The sequence below is a fragment of the Alternaria viburni genome, assembly GCF_023758015.1.
Source record: "Alternaria viburni strain BMP 2772 chromosome Unknown scaffold_15, whole genome shotgun sequence".
Lineage (NCBI taxonomy): Eukaryota > Fungi > Ascomycota > Dothideomycetes > Pleosporales > Pleosporaceae > Alternaria > Alternaria viburni.
This window is the reverse complement of record NW_026055784.1, coordinates 518,492-532,772: the sequence shown is the minus strand read 5'-3', so window position 1 is coordinate 532,772 and position 14,281 is coordinate 518,492. Positions and strand designations below refer to the sequence as shown.

At 54.5% G+C, this 14,281-nt stretch overlaps 5 protein-coding genes across 5 annotated transcripts; 4 read left to right on the top strand and 1 right to left on the bottom strand.

Annotated features, from left to right (window-relative positions):
* Positions 1–942: 942 nt before the first annotated feature.
* J4E79_007198 (uncharacterized protein) lies at positions 943–3,774 on the top strand (the record flags this gene model as incomplete). The annotated part of the gene is made up of 2 exons (XM_049356065.1): positions 943–1,198; positions 1,247–3,774. 2 exons carry the CDS (start codon positions 943–945, stop codon positions 3,772–3,774), a joined length of 2,784 nt encoding a protein of 927 aa, XP_049209519.1.
* Positions 3,775–4,796: 1,022 nt separating this feature from the next.
* Positions 4,797–6,163, bottom strand: J4E79_007197 (uncharacterized protein; the record flags this gene model as incomplete). The annotated part of the gene is made up of 2 exons (XM_049356064.1): positions 4,797–5,572; positions 5,623–6,163. The coding sequence occupies 2 exons, from the start codon at positions 6,161–6,163 to the stop codon at positions 4,797–4,799; spliced, it is 1,317 nt and encodes a 438-aa protein (XP_049209518.1).
* A 2,014-nt stretch (positions 6,164–8,177) lies between these two features.
* J4E79_007196 (uncharacterized protein) lies at positions 8,178–10,206 on the top strand (the record flags this gene model as incomplete). Its single annotated transcript, XM_049356063.1, has 5 exons — positions 8,178–8,376; positions 8,467–8,756; positions 8,807–9,057; positions 9,105–9,535; positions 9,590–10,206. 5 exons carry the CDS (start codon positions 8,178–8,180, stop codon positions 10,204–10,206), a joined length of 1,788 nt encoding a protein of 595 aa, XP_049209517.1.
* Positions 10,207–10,658: 452 nt separating this feature from the next.
* On the top strand, positions 10,659–11,441 carry J4E79_007195 (uncharacterized protein; the record flags this gene model as incomplete). The annotated part of the gene is made up of 1 exon (XM_049356062.1): positions 10,659–11,441. The coding sequence occupies one exon, from the start codon at positions 10,659–10,661 to the stop codon at positions 11,439–11,441; it is 783 nt and encodes a 260-aa protein (XP_049209516.1).
* Positions 11,442–11,892: 451 nt separating this feature from the next.
* Positions 11,893–12,672, top strand: J4E79_007194 (uncharacterized protein; the record flags this gene model as incomplete). The annotated part of the gene is made up of 2 exons (XM_049356061.1): positions 11,893–11,949; positions 12,001–12,672. The coding sequence occupies 2 exons, from the start codon at positions 11,893–11,895 to the stop codon at positions 12,670–12,672; spliced, it is 729 nt and encodes a 242-aa protein (XP_049209515.1).
* Between the last annotated feature and the right edge of the window lie 1,609 nt (positions 12,673–14,281).

The window sequence follows — 14,281 nt, the reverse complement described above, 5'->3', positions numbered from 1 at the left end:
CCGCGCTCAAGGATGGAAGAGTAAGATGCCGTTACTTGACTTTGAGTCCAGGTGACGGCACTCCACAGCGCGCTAAAAGGCTTAGCGCGGAAGAGGCGCCCCCGCAGTCCACGCGAGCCTCGCAACTGATCTGATCAAGACTCCCGACGTCACGAAGACACCTCAGATGTTTGAGTAGCGGGCCTCGCGACACTTTCTCCATGAGCAAATTTCTTGCGTCCTTCCTGTTGTTGACCGCGATGGTGTCTTGGCCGTCACGGGGGCATCCTCCTAGCCAGGCCGCCCGCGAATATGACGATCGCACTCGGGGTCCGCAGGCACACCTGGGCAACGCGCATCCATTGGCAGGCATGCGTGCACCGAGCGGAAAGTGTGGCGATGCACTCCAGGAAGAGTATTCGCCCAACTGAGCACTACCCCGGACCCTCCCTTGGTGGTGGCCGGACTTCCGGTCCTGGCCACGATTTGGCGATCCGTCATTTCCTAGCGAGATGCTAGCATCCAAACAAACAACATGCTTTTTTGTATCGTGTACGCGCCCATGTACAACCTTTGGCGGAAAGCTCTGGTTTGTTGCAGTATAAATGGGTCATTTCCTGCAGGTACCTGGCCCAGACCGGTTTCCTGCATGACAACTGTTATTCCCCACATTCACTCCAGCGGAGGGAATAATACTACCGTTCATCGCGTCATTGTGCTTTAGCAATGAATACCCTCCCCAGGTAGACATCAGGTGGTCAACACAGGCCGAAAAGAGCATTTTGTGGGTCAAGCGGTGACTGTGGTCTCAGAATTACCCTTGGCTACCGATATCGTGAATGCTGGCACGGCCCTTCCACGCAGGTCTTCCCCACGTATATATTCTTAGGCAAACGGGCCCTACTCTTCCTCTTTCTTCCCCGAACGCCTCTCCACCCTTGGGTAATATTGATAAACATCGTTATGATCAATATTATTCTGCTCGGGCTTGCCGCCTGTTCGAGCCTCACGTACGCGGCTCCTGTATCCCAAGACCCTGCCGATGTCGCGAGTTTTCTCACTCGCCGCGCCGCAGTTGATGCTTGCCCCGGCTACACGGCCTCAAATGTAGTCGAGACCGGGGACACTTTGACTGCCGACCTTACCCTTTCTGGAGATGCGTGCAACGCATACAGCGATGACATCAAGGACTTGAAGTTGCTAGTTGAGTACCAAACTAGTAAGTATCAGCATCTCTACTTTGGATACGCCTACTAACATCAAATAGACGAGCGTCTACATGTCAAGATCTACGATGCCGCTGAGCAAGTCTACCAAGTATCTGAAGAGGTGTTCCCACGCCCCAAACTCGAGAGGCGCGGCGATGCAAACATGGCGCTTAAATTTGGCCTCAAGACCAGTCCATTCTCTTTCGATGTGACGCGCAGGGATAACGGCGAGGTTTTGTTCGACATTGGCACTGTGCCACTGGTTTTCGAGAAGCAGTATGTCCGCCTTCGCACTAAGCTGCCTGATAACCCCAACCTCTACGGCCTTGGTGAGCACAGCGACGCGTTCCGCTTCAATGCGGAGAACTACGAGCGTGTATTGCTGAACGCGGAGTCTCCCCAGATTCCCAGGAATGCCAACCTGTACGGAACCCACCCTGTCTACTTCGACCACCGTGGCGACAAGGGCACCCATGGCGTCTTCATGCTCAACTCCAGCCCAATGCAAGTCGAAATGAAGAAGGGCGATGACGGTCAGTACCTTGAGTACAATACCATCGGTGGTGTCATCGATTTGTACTTCATGGCCGGTAGCAAGCCCGCCGAGGTCTCCAAGCAGTATGCCGACATAGCTGGCTATTCTGCCATGTACCCATACTGGACTTTTGGATTCCACCAATGCAAGTACGGCTACTGGGACGTCAACATGGTCGCTGAAGTCGTCGGCAACTACTCGACCGCTGGAATTCCCCTTGAGGTCATGTGGACAGATATTGACTACATGTATCTTCGCGAGGACTTCACGGTTGACCCCGAGCGCTTCCCCCTCTCCAAGATGCGTGAGCTTGTGCAAACACTCCACTCACGCGATCAGCGATACATTCTGATTCTCGACCCGGGTGTTCACGCCGTCGGCGGTCAGTACCTCAGCTACAAGAAGGGTCACGACATGGACGTCTTCTTGAAGGCCGCCGATGGCTCCGACATGCTCGGAATTCAGTGGCCCGGTGAAGTCGCATGGCCTGACTGGTTTCACCCCAACACGGAGAAGTGGTGGACTGAGGAAATGAACATTCAGTTCAACCCCGACTCAGGTATCGATATCGATGGTATCTGGGTCGACATGAACGAGGCCTCCAACTTCTGTCACGATGTCACAACCTGCAACCCTCGCCAGCAAACCATCGACGACAACATTCCTCCTCACCCTGCCAATGCGCCACGACCCAACACCGGCCGCCCGATTCCTGGCTTCCCAGAATCCTTCCAACCGGGTTACAGCAACAAGGCCCGTGATGTAGAGCCCATTTCTGCACCACGCCCAGATTCTGTTGAAGCTCGCGGTTTCCAGTCTCTACCTGCTCGCCAGACCTACGATAGCCCGAGTGGCATGAAGGGTTTCCCCGACCGCGAATGGTTCAAGCCTGCCTACGGTATCAACAGCCATCTAGGTGACATTTCTCGCCAAACTATCCCCATGAACACGACCAACTATGACGGAAGCTGGCAGTACGACACGCACAACCTCTACGGCAACATGATGGCATCCACGACCCGCGAGTCTATGCTAGCCCGCCGTCCCGCCCTCCGTCCCTTCGTCCTAACCCGCTCCACCTTCGCGGGTACCGGCCGCAAGGTAGCCCACTGGTTCGGCGACAACTTCTCCGCCTGGGACGACTACCGCATTTCGATCCGGCAAATGCTCTCCTTCGTCTCCATGCACCAAATGCCCATGGTCGGCTCCGACGTATGCGGTTTCAACGGCAACGCAGACCAATACATGTGCGCGCGCTGGGCTACACTCGGCGCCTTCCAGCCCTTCTACCGCAACCACGCCGAGATCAGTGCCATCCACCAAGAATTCTACCTCTGGGACGTTGTTGCCGAGGCGGCCAAACGTGCCATCGACACGCGTTACAAGCTGCTCGATTACATCTACACGGGCCTGTACTACCAAACTAAAGAAGGCACGCCCATGATCAACCCCCTCTTCTTCCTCTACCCCGAAGACGCGAATACCTTTGGCATCGACCTGCAATGGTTCTACGGCGACGCCCTGCTCATCTCACCCGTTGTAACGGACTACTCCGACACTGTCACTTTTTACCTGCCCCAAGACACGTTCTACGACTACTGGACGTACGCCAAGGTCGAAGGCGAGGGCAAGAACGTCACGCGTAGTGGTCTGGGCTACAGCGACATCCCCGTGCACATCCGCGGCGGCTCCATCGTACCCCAGCGTGTCAACAGCGCCAATACCACAAAGGCGCTGCGCAAGGAAGATTTCCTAATCATCGTCGCGCCGGATGCGGATGGTAAGGCGACGGGACGGCTGTACCTTGACGACGGCGAGAGTCTGGATCAGCCTGCTATGAGCGAGATTTCGTTCTCGTACGACGGCGCCAAGTTCAGCGCTACGGGCTCTTTTGGCTATGCTGGCGCGAATGAGGAGAGCGTTACTGTTGCCCAGGTTGTTGTGCTGGGCCAGGACAAGCCTGGTGCTACTGGTAACTTTGACAGCGAGAAGGGTGCTGTTACGGTTGATGGGCCGTGGAAGATGGATGGCGAGTTTGGGTTTGAGTTGTAGAGACTGGGACGGCTGAGTGTATGTGTTGTTGGATCTTTGACATTTAGGTTTCATTTACGGGTTTATCTCCACGGAGGTGGCATCTTGTTGTTTAGTTGGATAGAGTGTTGGATTGGATCTTCATTGCAAGCGGTTTGCATGTAGACATGGCGTTCATGGGTGTTTGATTGGATATGTGCATGGGATTGTATTCAGGGAACGGGTTCTTGAGATACCATGGGAGGGCTCTTGGAGGGCAACTCTCTATTCTTTATTTTCTTATCAATATATTGGTCCTTGTACTATTGCAATATGCTTTCTAAAGCTTTCAGCATGACTGCCGTGTCATCAGATCCTCATACCGTCCAATTTCCGACATCACAGCACGTATCCTGAATTCATCGGCTTGCAACACCAACTCGACGCATGATGTTGATCATCGTACGTTGCCGTATTGATGGATCATCTCATTGTATGCAGAATACGTGCTGTGATGTCGGGAATTGGACGGTATGAGGGCTTGATAACACGGCGCAACACTACAGCATGAGAAGTACAAAGGTACAGACCAAGATTGGTACGTACCACGCACCCACCAAGCCCGAACGCAACCGCACCGATGTCGTGCAAATTAAGTATGGTCACAGCTCGAGGTATGACGGGGCGGATGCGGGTGCGAGATCATTCGTGCGGGGTAGTGGAGTGTTGACTCTCGTGTGACTGAGACACCGGTCTTGGCCTGACAGGTCACGCTGCCATCGCCCGGGGTTGTCTCACCGACCTTTCAACCACGAGCTCTTGTAGCGCACACCGACCATGTCGACCGAGGCTTCGGTGTGAATGTTACCTAAGATGTGCCGACCCATTGAGAGGGAAGCACTCCCGCATTCATGACGTTGGTGTTGTGCAAGCTATCGGTGCGTTGTCGCATAGACTTGTCCTTCTGATCGTGAATGTGTCGGTCGATTGTTGTGGCCGAACTGATGCCGTGATGGCAACTTGCGCGATAGGCGTAGTCGTAGAACGCATCGTTGGCGGTTTCCTCACTCTCCTCCTATCGTCGTTGCTTCAAGCTCGTCTCGAACGCTGTTCAAGCTGACATCTTGAACCTCGTAGCCGACTTCGATCTTATTCTTCGGGCGTGCTTTGTTGAGACCTTCAAGCAAGACGCAGGCCTTGCAGACTTCCTGGCTCGAGAGGTATCCGCACTTCTTGCACTGGCCCATGACCTGCTTGCTCGCCTTCTTGGGTGTGAAGCCCTTCTTGACCTTCTTTCCGTTCGCTAGTGGTACCGCGCCGTTGCTCTGCTGCCCACTACCATTGACACTCTTGGTGGTGATCTCGGTCTCGAGGTTACCGTCGACGGCTGCTTCGTTCTGCCTGAGTTGGGCCTCGACGCTAGCCATCTCGCCACCTGTGCTGCGCCCTTGGGCACTTCCGCATCCGCCTTCCTCCTCTTCAGCCACAGGTACGTTGCTCGCGCAAGCACCTCCGCAGCCTTCGTCGCTACCCGGCACAAGCTTTGCCATATCCTCGCCGCTCCTGACCACATCGAGGATGGCGCTGGGTCGCACTCTCTCGAGATTCTTGATAAGAGCACGTGCACTGCCGCGGAAGGCTTCAGGCGAGTATATGCATTCTGTACTGAAGTAGTCGAGACTCTTGTGGTGGGCGTAGAGGACGATCTCTTTCTCGTATGCGTACTTCAGAGGCTTGCTACGCTTGATATTGGTATTCGAAGCAGGATCCGACGACGCGGAGGGCGTAGATGTGATGATGGAAGTGGTCCGCGACAGACGAGGCAGGTCGCCTCTAAGCACTGTTCTAATTAGTTTTCTGTAGAAATTGAGCGCTGAAGGCAGTACTTACAGTTCATTAGTACCGTCTCGGCGACGTCATCCGCATTGTGTCCCGTCACTACATGCTTGACTCCAAGCCTCGACGCCCCACGATCAAGCGCTTGCCGCCTGAAGACGCCACAGTAGGTGCAGTTGCCCTTCTTGCCCACCTGCTCCACCACTTGGTCCATTGTCCACCCGTACAGTTCTGCATATCCCAGAATGGTCAAGTCCATGCTATACTGCTCCGCGTTCCTCTTCACCGTCTCCAGACTATCATCTCGGTAGCCTTTGATGCCCTCGTCGATTGACAGGAGGATGAGATCAAGGCCATAGTCGTAGCGCTCATTGAGTGTCTTGAGCACAGAAGCGAGGACAGTGCTGTCTTTTCCACCCGATGCGCCGATGGCGACCTTTTCGCCGCGCTGGAAAAGCGAGTTTGTGGTGATGGTGTGGTGAATTTCCGTTTCAAAGACGGAGATGAAGCACGTCTTGCACAGCTTGGAGTGATCTTTGGGGCGCAGTATGAGTGCCCGATTCACCTTGCACAGTGCGCAGGGTGAGGGCGGCATATTCGGGCGTGATGTCTGGGCGTGGTGTGCGTAAGCCCAAGAGTGACGCGAATGCATGGCGGGGAGAAAATCCCATGGCGCGAGTCATGCCCCACCTGCGCGGGGCGAGGCTGCCGTCATGCGACATGCGAAACACGAAACGCCGACGCCTCTCCTCTTCTGCACTCGTGCCCAATTTCCCCCTCCTCGACACTTCCTCAACGAAACACCACGCTCGGCCCGGAGTCACTGATGTCCTTTGCTTCACTCACAGACACGCATCTCTGCCAATGTCTTAGCAAGCGTACTCATTGACGACGTTTAGCAAATTCAATGTATCGGTATGAAGTGACTACTCAATGGCTGAGCAGACGCCATAACGCATAACCCTTAGACGCACCGGATCTTCCCTTTCCGTTATTCCCGCGCTGCAGAATCATAGACTGGGACAGGCCCCCTGAGCGGGGAGACTGCAGGCGCGGATGTTGCCATGCTACCACATGGCGATCGTGGCTATGTACACGAGAGGCGAGCAGCTACCTCATAGCAATACAACGGGATCAAACATCTCCGCAGCTGAAGGACCTACCCGCATGCAGACTCTCAGCGATGAACTCCGTCGAGGATACGAACGGGACCTACGCCCAAAAACCTGCACACTTCGTTAGTGAACCAAAGAGTCTGGACCACTTGGCGTCCTTCGAGGCTCGCAACCGACGTACCGCTCCCTCCCTTGCCTACACACCAACCGCCTGGGGTCATGTGAGCGGATGCTTGAAATCTCTGAAGCCTGTCCGCCGCTGAACAGCCATGATTCTTGTCGCCTCACTCAAAGTGCCTTGTTACGAGGCTGGATAGCCTGGACTCGCGGAACGGCGCTTCTCAACCCTATCGTGCCGACTTACGTTCAGCAGCTCGGCTCAACATAGCTACACACACGTGCTCAAGTGCCGTCTTGCATAGTGACAGGACGTCGTTCGATTACGTGCTTAAGGAATCGCTCGCTGTCCCTGACGATCGTCTAGGTCAGTTGTGGTATTTAGCTAATCGCTTTATCAACTCGACTATCGAATCATTGGCATCCGCGCCCCATTCTCCATAGGCTGGCTTTATCGTTCTATCGGATTGCTTAAGATCGTCAGGAACTACAGCAGACACGCTGCGCGACAGCGGCATTGGTGTGATTCGGCGCTTGGACCAAGTGACAAGAGCCCTCCCGTGAAATCCATCGTGGCCGGACACCCGCGCACCCGGATAGAGGACGCCAGCCAGGGAGAGCCAGCTGCCAGGAGGCGAGTCATACTGATGACGAGTGTAACTAGCTATTCGGCATAGGTCGTCCAGAAACGTCGGCGTTCTGGCTCGGTTAGAGGTCGGCGAACTCATGTTCCTGAGATCGACGCGACCGCGCGGAATGGCAACCAGAGCGAGGACAGAATTCGCAGCCTTTGATGTGGCTGTGTTACCCTTTCTCCGCGCGACAATTGTGTATGCAGGGTGGCAATCTCTCCGAGAAGTCGGCATCTGAGCAGAAAAACAAAACATCAGGCACACCAACCAGGTGTTTCACGCCCAACCGTACGAAAGCAAGGACGCATCATATGGAAGGGATGTGATCCTGGGGTATTGGGCGATTAAATGACGATCCACGGAATTCTCCAGGATGCCCAGTTGACAGATCGTAGACTAGCCTATTGAGCATAGAGCGAAGCCGTATCCGACGCTGGCTTACGATCCGGTGGAAGCTAGCGGCACTTCGTTTGCTGACAGGTGCACACTGACAACTTTATCGACATCGCGCACCCTGGCACATCTCCCGCGTCCAAGATGAATCTTCGGGAGAGAATGTCGATCTTCGCACCCTGCACCATGCCGCGAACCCTCTTGCCCTGTCGTCTCGCCGATTCTTTCATTAACTTCCAACGCCTGAGGCGGTCTGTATAAGGTTGGAGGCGTCTGCCAACTTCACGATACCAGTGTCGTCGAACGAGCTTCAGTACTCATCACGCTCTTTGAACATTGCCCTACCGACACCATGGTGAACCCACTCCTTGTCCTCGACGGCGTTGGCTGGACGTACATCACCATCTTCATTCTTTGGAATCTCTCACTGCTGTCTGGATTCGCTTTCCTATGGACTCATCGCCAACACCCATCGCTGCGCATGCGAAGGCTGCCGCTTTTGTTCGCTGGTGTTTCCGTCCTGCACATCTATGGTGCCCTCTGCACGCTATGTACGTACGCCCACACCTACTACTTCCAAGTTTGCTTTGGCATTCCGTGGATCTGCCAACACCGAGCATTTGCTGACTTGATATTCCTAGCCTACCCATTCGGCGCTGTATTTCCTTGCTCGGTCGAATTCTGGGCGATGTCGATTCTTGTGCCCTTAGGAATGGCCCTGTTCCATGCCTCGAACAGTCAGTTCTTGCACCTTGCTGCTCGCCAGAAGCACTTTGCTCGGATGAGCTCATTGAAGGACCACGAACCCATCGATGAGAAAAAGGCTCAAGAGGTCGTCAACAGCCGCTGGAAGAGGATCATGAATGGAATGGAGCGCGCCGACAATATCGAGCGAACATTGATTTTCATCGGCATTGGCATGGCTGTTCAGGTGAGCACCCCCCTACAGCTACTACTCATATAAGCTAACCCATAGCCTAGATGGCCCTCACACTCTTTGTCTACTTCGCATCTCGCAAGTTCCACAGTGGCTTCGGTATCATCGACTACACCGTTGTAGGCACTGGCATGGAAGTGCGCATGAAGTGCAGCAAGGGCTGGGAATGGTGGCTATCGATCGTGTGGCAGCTGTTCTGGTCCTGGGTATACGCGCCTTGGATTCTCTTCAAGTCTCGCGGCATCCGCGATGTGCACGGTTGGCGTCTGCAGACCATCATCTGCTGTGTTGCTGGGTATGTACTAAGAATTGCTTATTCGCGTTCGTCACTGACTCCCGCAGGCTTCCCGCATCTCCGCTCTGGCTCATCGGTCTCTACACTCCGGCATTTGCTCCCATGAACGCCGTCTTCCCTCCACCTGTGTGGTTCTCGGTCTGCTTCTGCATCATGGAGATTACCAGCATTGGCTTTCCTATCATCGACGTACTCAAAGGCAACAAACTCCGCCAGGAGACCCTTGACGCAATCGCAAACTGGGAAGCTCGCCAGAAATCTTCAGGCTTGGACGCAGCCTCCATCGACGTCAAGAGCACCAGTGAATACTCGAACACCACCACACTCAAGTCTGGCGGGGAGGTCAGCATCGGCAACCAGTCATTCCAGTCATTCGACTCGCAAAAGTCCGACATCCTGACCATGACTGCCCTAGAGAACGCACTCAGGACCAATGCCATGCCACTGCTCCAGTTTGCTGCTTTGAAGGATTTCTCTGGTAAGTCTTTCACATCCAACTACTGCACGAACGTATACTGACTACATCCAACAGGCGAAAACGTCAGCTTCCTCACCCACGTCGCCGACTGGCGTCTCTACTGGTTCTCACCCAAGGCATCCATCGCCGAACACCGCCGCAGGCAGTTCCTCGCTGCCACGCGCATCTACGCTCACTTCATCTCTCTCGAGTTTTCCGAATTTCCTATCAACATTTCATCCAAAGAGATGAAGCTCCTCCACATGGTCTTTGAGAGGACCGCAAACCTCCTCTTCGGCCGCCGCCGCAACTCCGAGTCGTCTTCCGTCAGCGACGCCACACCCTTCGACAACGTCATGCCCGATGACGCCTCCGATCTGCCCATCAACGTCTCCGCCAAAAGCAACCACCTATCTCCCAACGCCATTAGCCTCGACAAGCTCGGACGCGCAAACCTCAGAGCCGTGTCCCGCATGGGCGAGCTGTACGACGACGAGTCTGTTGCCGATGTCGAGGTGCCGGATGCGTTCAATGAGCTCGTGTTTGATGCTGCCGAGAAGGAGATCAAGTACCTTGTTCTCACCAACACATGGCCGAAGTTTGTCAATGTTTCGCGTGCGAATAGTCAGTTGACTAGGGATGCGGATGAGGAGAAGGGTAATGCTTGGATGCGCAGGTTTCTTTGCGCATAATGCTTGCGTGAAGAGGGTGGGACGGCGATACTTAATAACATAATTTGATACCCCAGTTGCTAGACATAGCATCAATAAAAAACTCAATCTATAACATCATGCCAACATTCACTTTGTGTCGTTCTTCGCCTGTTGTACAGAGGACGCTATGGCCTGCTCAGGTACCTCCGTCGCAACTGCCGAGCCCCGAGCACCGATCCACATCTTCACCATGACGTATACGTTCTAGAATTCTCGCACACCACGCAGCAGCATCCGTCGCGTTTAAACTCCGATACCACCGAGATCTTGCTGTGATGGGGCTAACAGTAGTTATCGAGCCAGGGTAGAGATTGGCTGGTGGCGGCGTTGATGATGTTTCCATGAACACTACAGCTTCGCTATAAAGACGCCTCTTCCCGGTCGATTTCCATACCTACCTATCAACGAAACATTCATATCAAAACCACATCATGTCTCTCAAATACAACAAAGTCCTCGTACTAGGCGCAACCTCCGGCATCGGCTGGGCGCTCGCCGAGAAGATAGTCCAAGACGGCAAACACGCCATCATCGTCGGCCGCCGACAAGAAAAGCTCGATGAATTCCAAAAGGCGCACGGCAGCGACAAAGTCTCGACCTACGCCTTCGACATCACCAAGCTAGACGAGATCCCCAAGTTCGTCAAAGATGTAACAAGCGCGCACCCGGACCTGGACTCCATCTTCCTCAACTCGGGCATCCAGCGCGGTTTCGACTTCTCCAAGCCCGAGACCGTGGATTTGGACTTGCTAGAAATGGAGTTTAGGACGAATTACCTATCCTACATGCACCTCACCACAGCATTCACACCCTTCCTGCAGAAACAAGAAAAAGAAACCAGCCTCATCTACACAACCTCCGGCCTCGCACTCATGCCCCTGCCCCGCTGTCCAAACTACTGCGCTTCCAAAGCCGCACTGCACCACATGATCCTCGTGCTCCGGCACCAGCTAGGCAATGGCCCGGGCAACATCAAGGTCATTGAGATCTTCCCGCCTGCGGTGCAAACAGAGTTGCATGACGAGAAGCACCAGCCTGATATCAAGGACGGGGGTAATATTGGTATGCCGCTAGCGGAGTTCACGGAGGAGGCGTGGAAGGGGTTGGTGGAGGGGAAGGAGCAGATTCCTGTGGGGTTTGTGGGCAAGGCGTTTGATGCGTTTGAGAATAAGAGGCAGGAGATGTATAGGCAGATTTTTTTGTCGGAGAAGTAGATGTCGAGGATTCAAGGGCTAGTATGTGTATGGATGGATGGATGGATGGCAGAGTGGGGCCTGTTGATACCTAGAAATTCAAGCCACATTTGGACCCTGATGGGACGCGCAAGGAGATGTGTCGTTGAGAAAACCATCTTTTGCTATGAGCAAGTGATCGCAAAAGAAACAATGCCATCAGATGCGATCCTAGTAAGATCAATGGCTGTTTCATTCAATAAATAAAGTCGGGGCAGTTGCGCAGCCAACACGCGCACAGCCCCAATGCGGCGCAGACGTTCCGAGTGGTGTGGGTGCTAGGCGTGCTCCCGCCCGTATCAACTCCACCCCGTCTCACCAACTCCCGTCGCGCATTCTCTGACCGACTTCTCCTTACAATCTGCCTGAGCGTCTTCATACCACGGATACTTGCGCATTACACGCGACAGAGAAACCCAAAACACACATCATCATGGCGGACAGCTTCAGAAACGCGATGATCAACCGGTCTCTCCGCGACATCAAGAACGTAAGCTTGCCCCAGCTCCTGAATATCACATGATCCTAACGATATGAGCAGAACCTCGAATTCCTCGTCGAGTCCAACGTCCTCACCCCAGCGCAACACGACACCATCGCATCCCAACTCCCCGTCTCAGCGGAAAACAGCGCGCGCGCCCTCCCCGCCGTGCCCTCCGCCCAACTCTCTGCGATGAACATCCAGAGCGAGCCCACGCCTCCCCCCGAGAAGAAGAACCCAGCAAACATCGGCTACTACGCCGACACCCCCACCAACGCACCACCCCCAGCCTACCCCTCCGTCCCCGCCACACCCGCCGGTCCCCCCGTCCTCGCCCACGCCTCAGCAATGTACCAGTACAACGCGCAAGACGCGGGTGATCTCGCGCTTATGCCCAACGACAAAGTCGTCGTGACGGAGTACATGAACAACGAGTGGTGGAAGGGACGCAACGAGCGCACGGGTATGGAGGGTATCTTCCCTGCTAGCTACGTCCGCAAAGAGGAGAAGAGCGTTGTTCCTGCTTACAATGCGGCGCCTGCACCGAGTAACTACGGTAACATGCCGTTGGATGTTGCGAGTGGTGCGCAGCAGGGAGGACAGGTGCAGCCGGCGGGTGAGCCGAGTAAGATGGAGCAGAATGGAAAGAAGTTTGGTAAGAAGTTGGGGAATGCGGCGATTTTTGGTGCGGGTGCTACGATTGGTGGAAATATTGTCAATTCGATTTTCTAGATGGGGTAGTGGGAAAGATGGGATGGATGGAAGGGGTGGGTGCGAGGATTGCGCCCCTGGCGTTTTTGGGTTGTTTTTGGGTTCGTTATTACGACGTGTAGATTGCGGGATGATATTGGATGGACCAGGTTTCTATCGGAACTAATGTGGTATAGGAAGATTGAATATGAGATTTCCTCGCTTGTCCACAGATGTACTAGCACTCTTGTGACAGCGTGGTTGTTTGCAGTGCATCATCGCCATCGACTCCTACTTCAAGGATATGATCACGACAGCATTGACATACCGCTGAAGCGTTTGACAAGCCTACCAACAGAACCAACCACATACCAGTCAATTGCACTCGGCGCCCTCGTTTGCACGTCAAGCAGATCCGTTCATGTCTCCACACTTCACTACCAGACACTACCGAAGTCGCTCCAGCTTCGCACATCACTTACCATATCACATCTTGACCACGCAGCCCGAAGTGCCACCGCAATGTCTCGTCGCCAACCCCAACCCCTCGAACCCCCCAGCTTCTCCGCCGTCCAACAAGGCAACTTCGGCATCCCAGCTGCAGTCTCAAAATGGAATCCTTCCAACAGACCAGCAGCCCCTACACGTCATCGTTCCTCCTCACCCCCGTCTCGCGAGCCAGCGCCTAGACAGCGAAACCGATCGTAAGCCTCTCCCTCCCTCCCTCCCTGCCCCCTTCTCCGCATATCAAAGACTTGGAACTGCGCTGACCGACTCAATAAAGCATGTGGGCCCAAGCCCTTGTTCTCTTCAACGTTATTGGAACGCCCTTGTCGTATGGCACGACGCTGGAACACCACTTTACAACGGTATTCCCTAGGCGTTCGGTGCTTGGTCTAGCCATCATACCGAGTCTACAACTCCTCTTCCTCTTCGCCGCGCCGTTGCCAATCGGGTATCTATACCGCCGCTGTATAATCGACTCCGGTGCCCGACCTTGGGGCTGGAGAGTCTTGTTTGGAATAAGCATACTCGTAGCGGTTGCGGCACAGTTCTCGTTGTATGCAACGCAGAGTTATGCCGCTGTGGTGGTGTTGCAAGGACCCGTTCTAGGCACCGCACTGGGAGCGTGTTTTACGATTAGCAGCCTCGTCCTCGCAGGTCACTACAGAAACGACGTTCCGCTGGTATCTGTACAGAGTGGGTTTGCGGGGTTCGCAGGGGCGGCCGTGTATACCGCTCTATCCAGATTTGCCTACGAAAACAGTGAAGATGGTAACGCGGCGCGCCTACATCTCTACACCGGCGCCGTAACAGCTGCCACACTGCTCACCGCATTCTTCCTTCTCGCTCGCCTCGATCCACAGAAGGAGAAGGAATGGATGAACGGACATACAATTTGTCTCTGTCTGCCCAAACACTTTCTCAACGATTTAAAGGGAGGTGGAATGTGGTTTCTCCTCGGTTACATGCTAGTCTTCTCAGGAATCCTCATATACCCCTTCTACAGCATCGTACTGCTGACGCAACCGCCTGGCCTCTTCTTCCCGGATACAGCGACATACGGTGCCCTTACTATGCTGAGCGTGGCCGCTATCTCCGGTCCCGCCGTTGCCAACATATATGCGTTGAGGCGGGTTGGGCCGGTGAA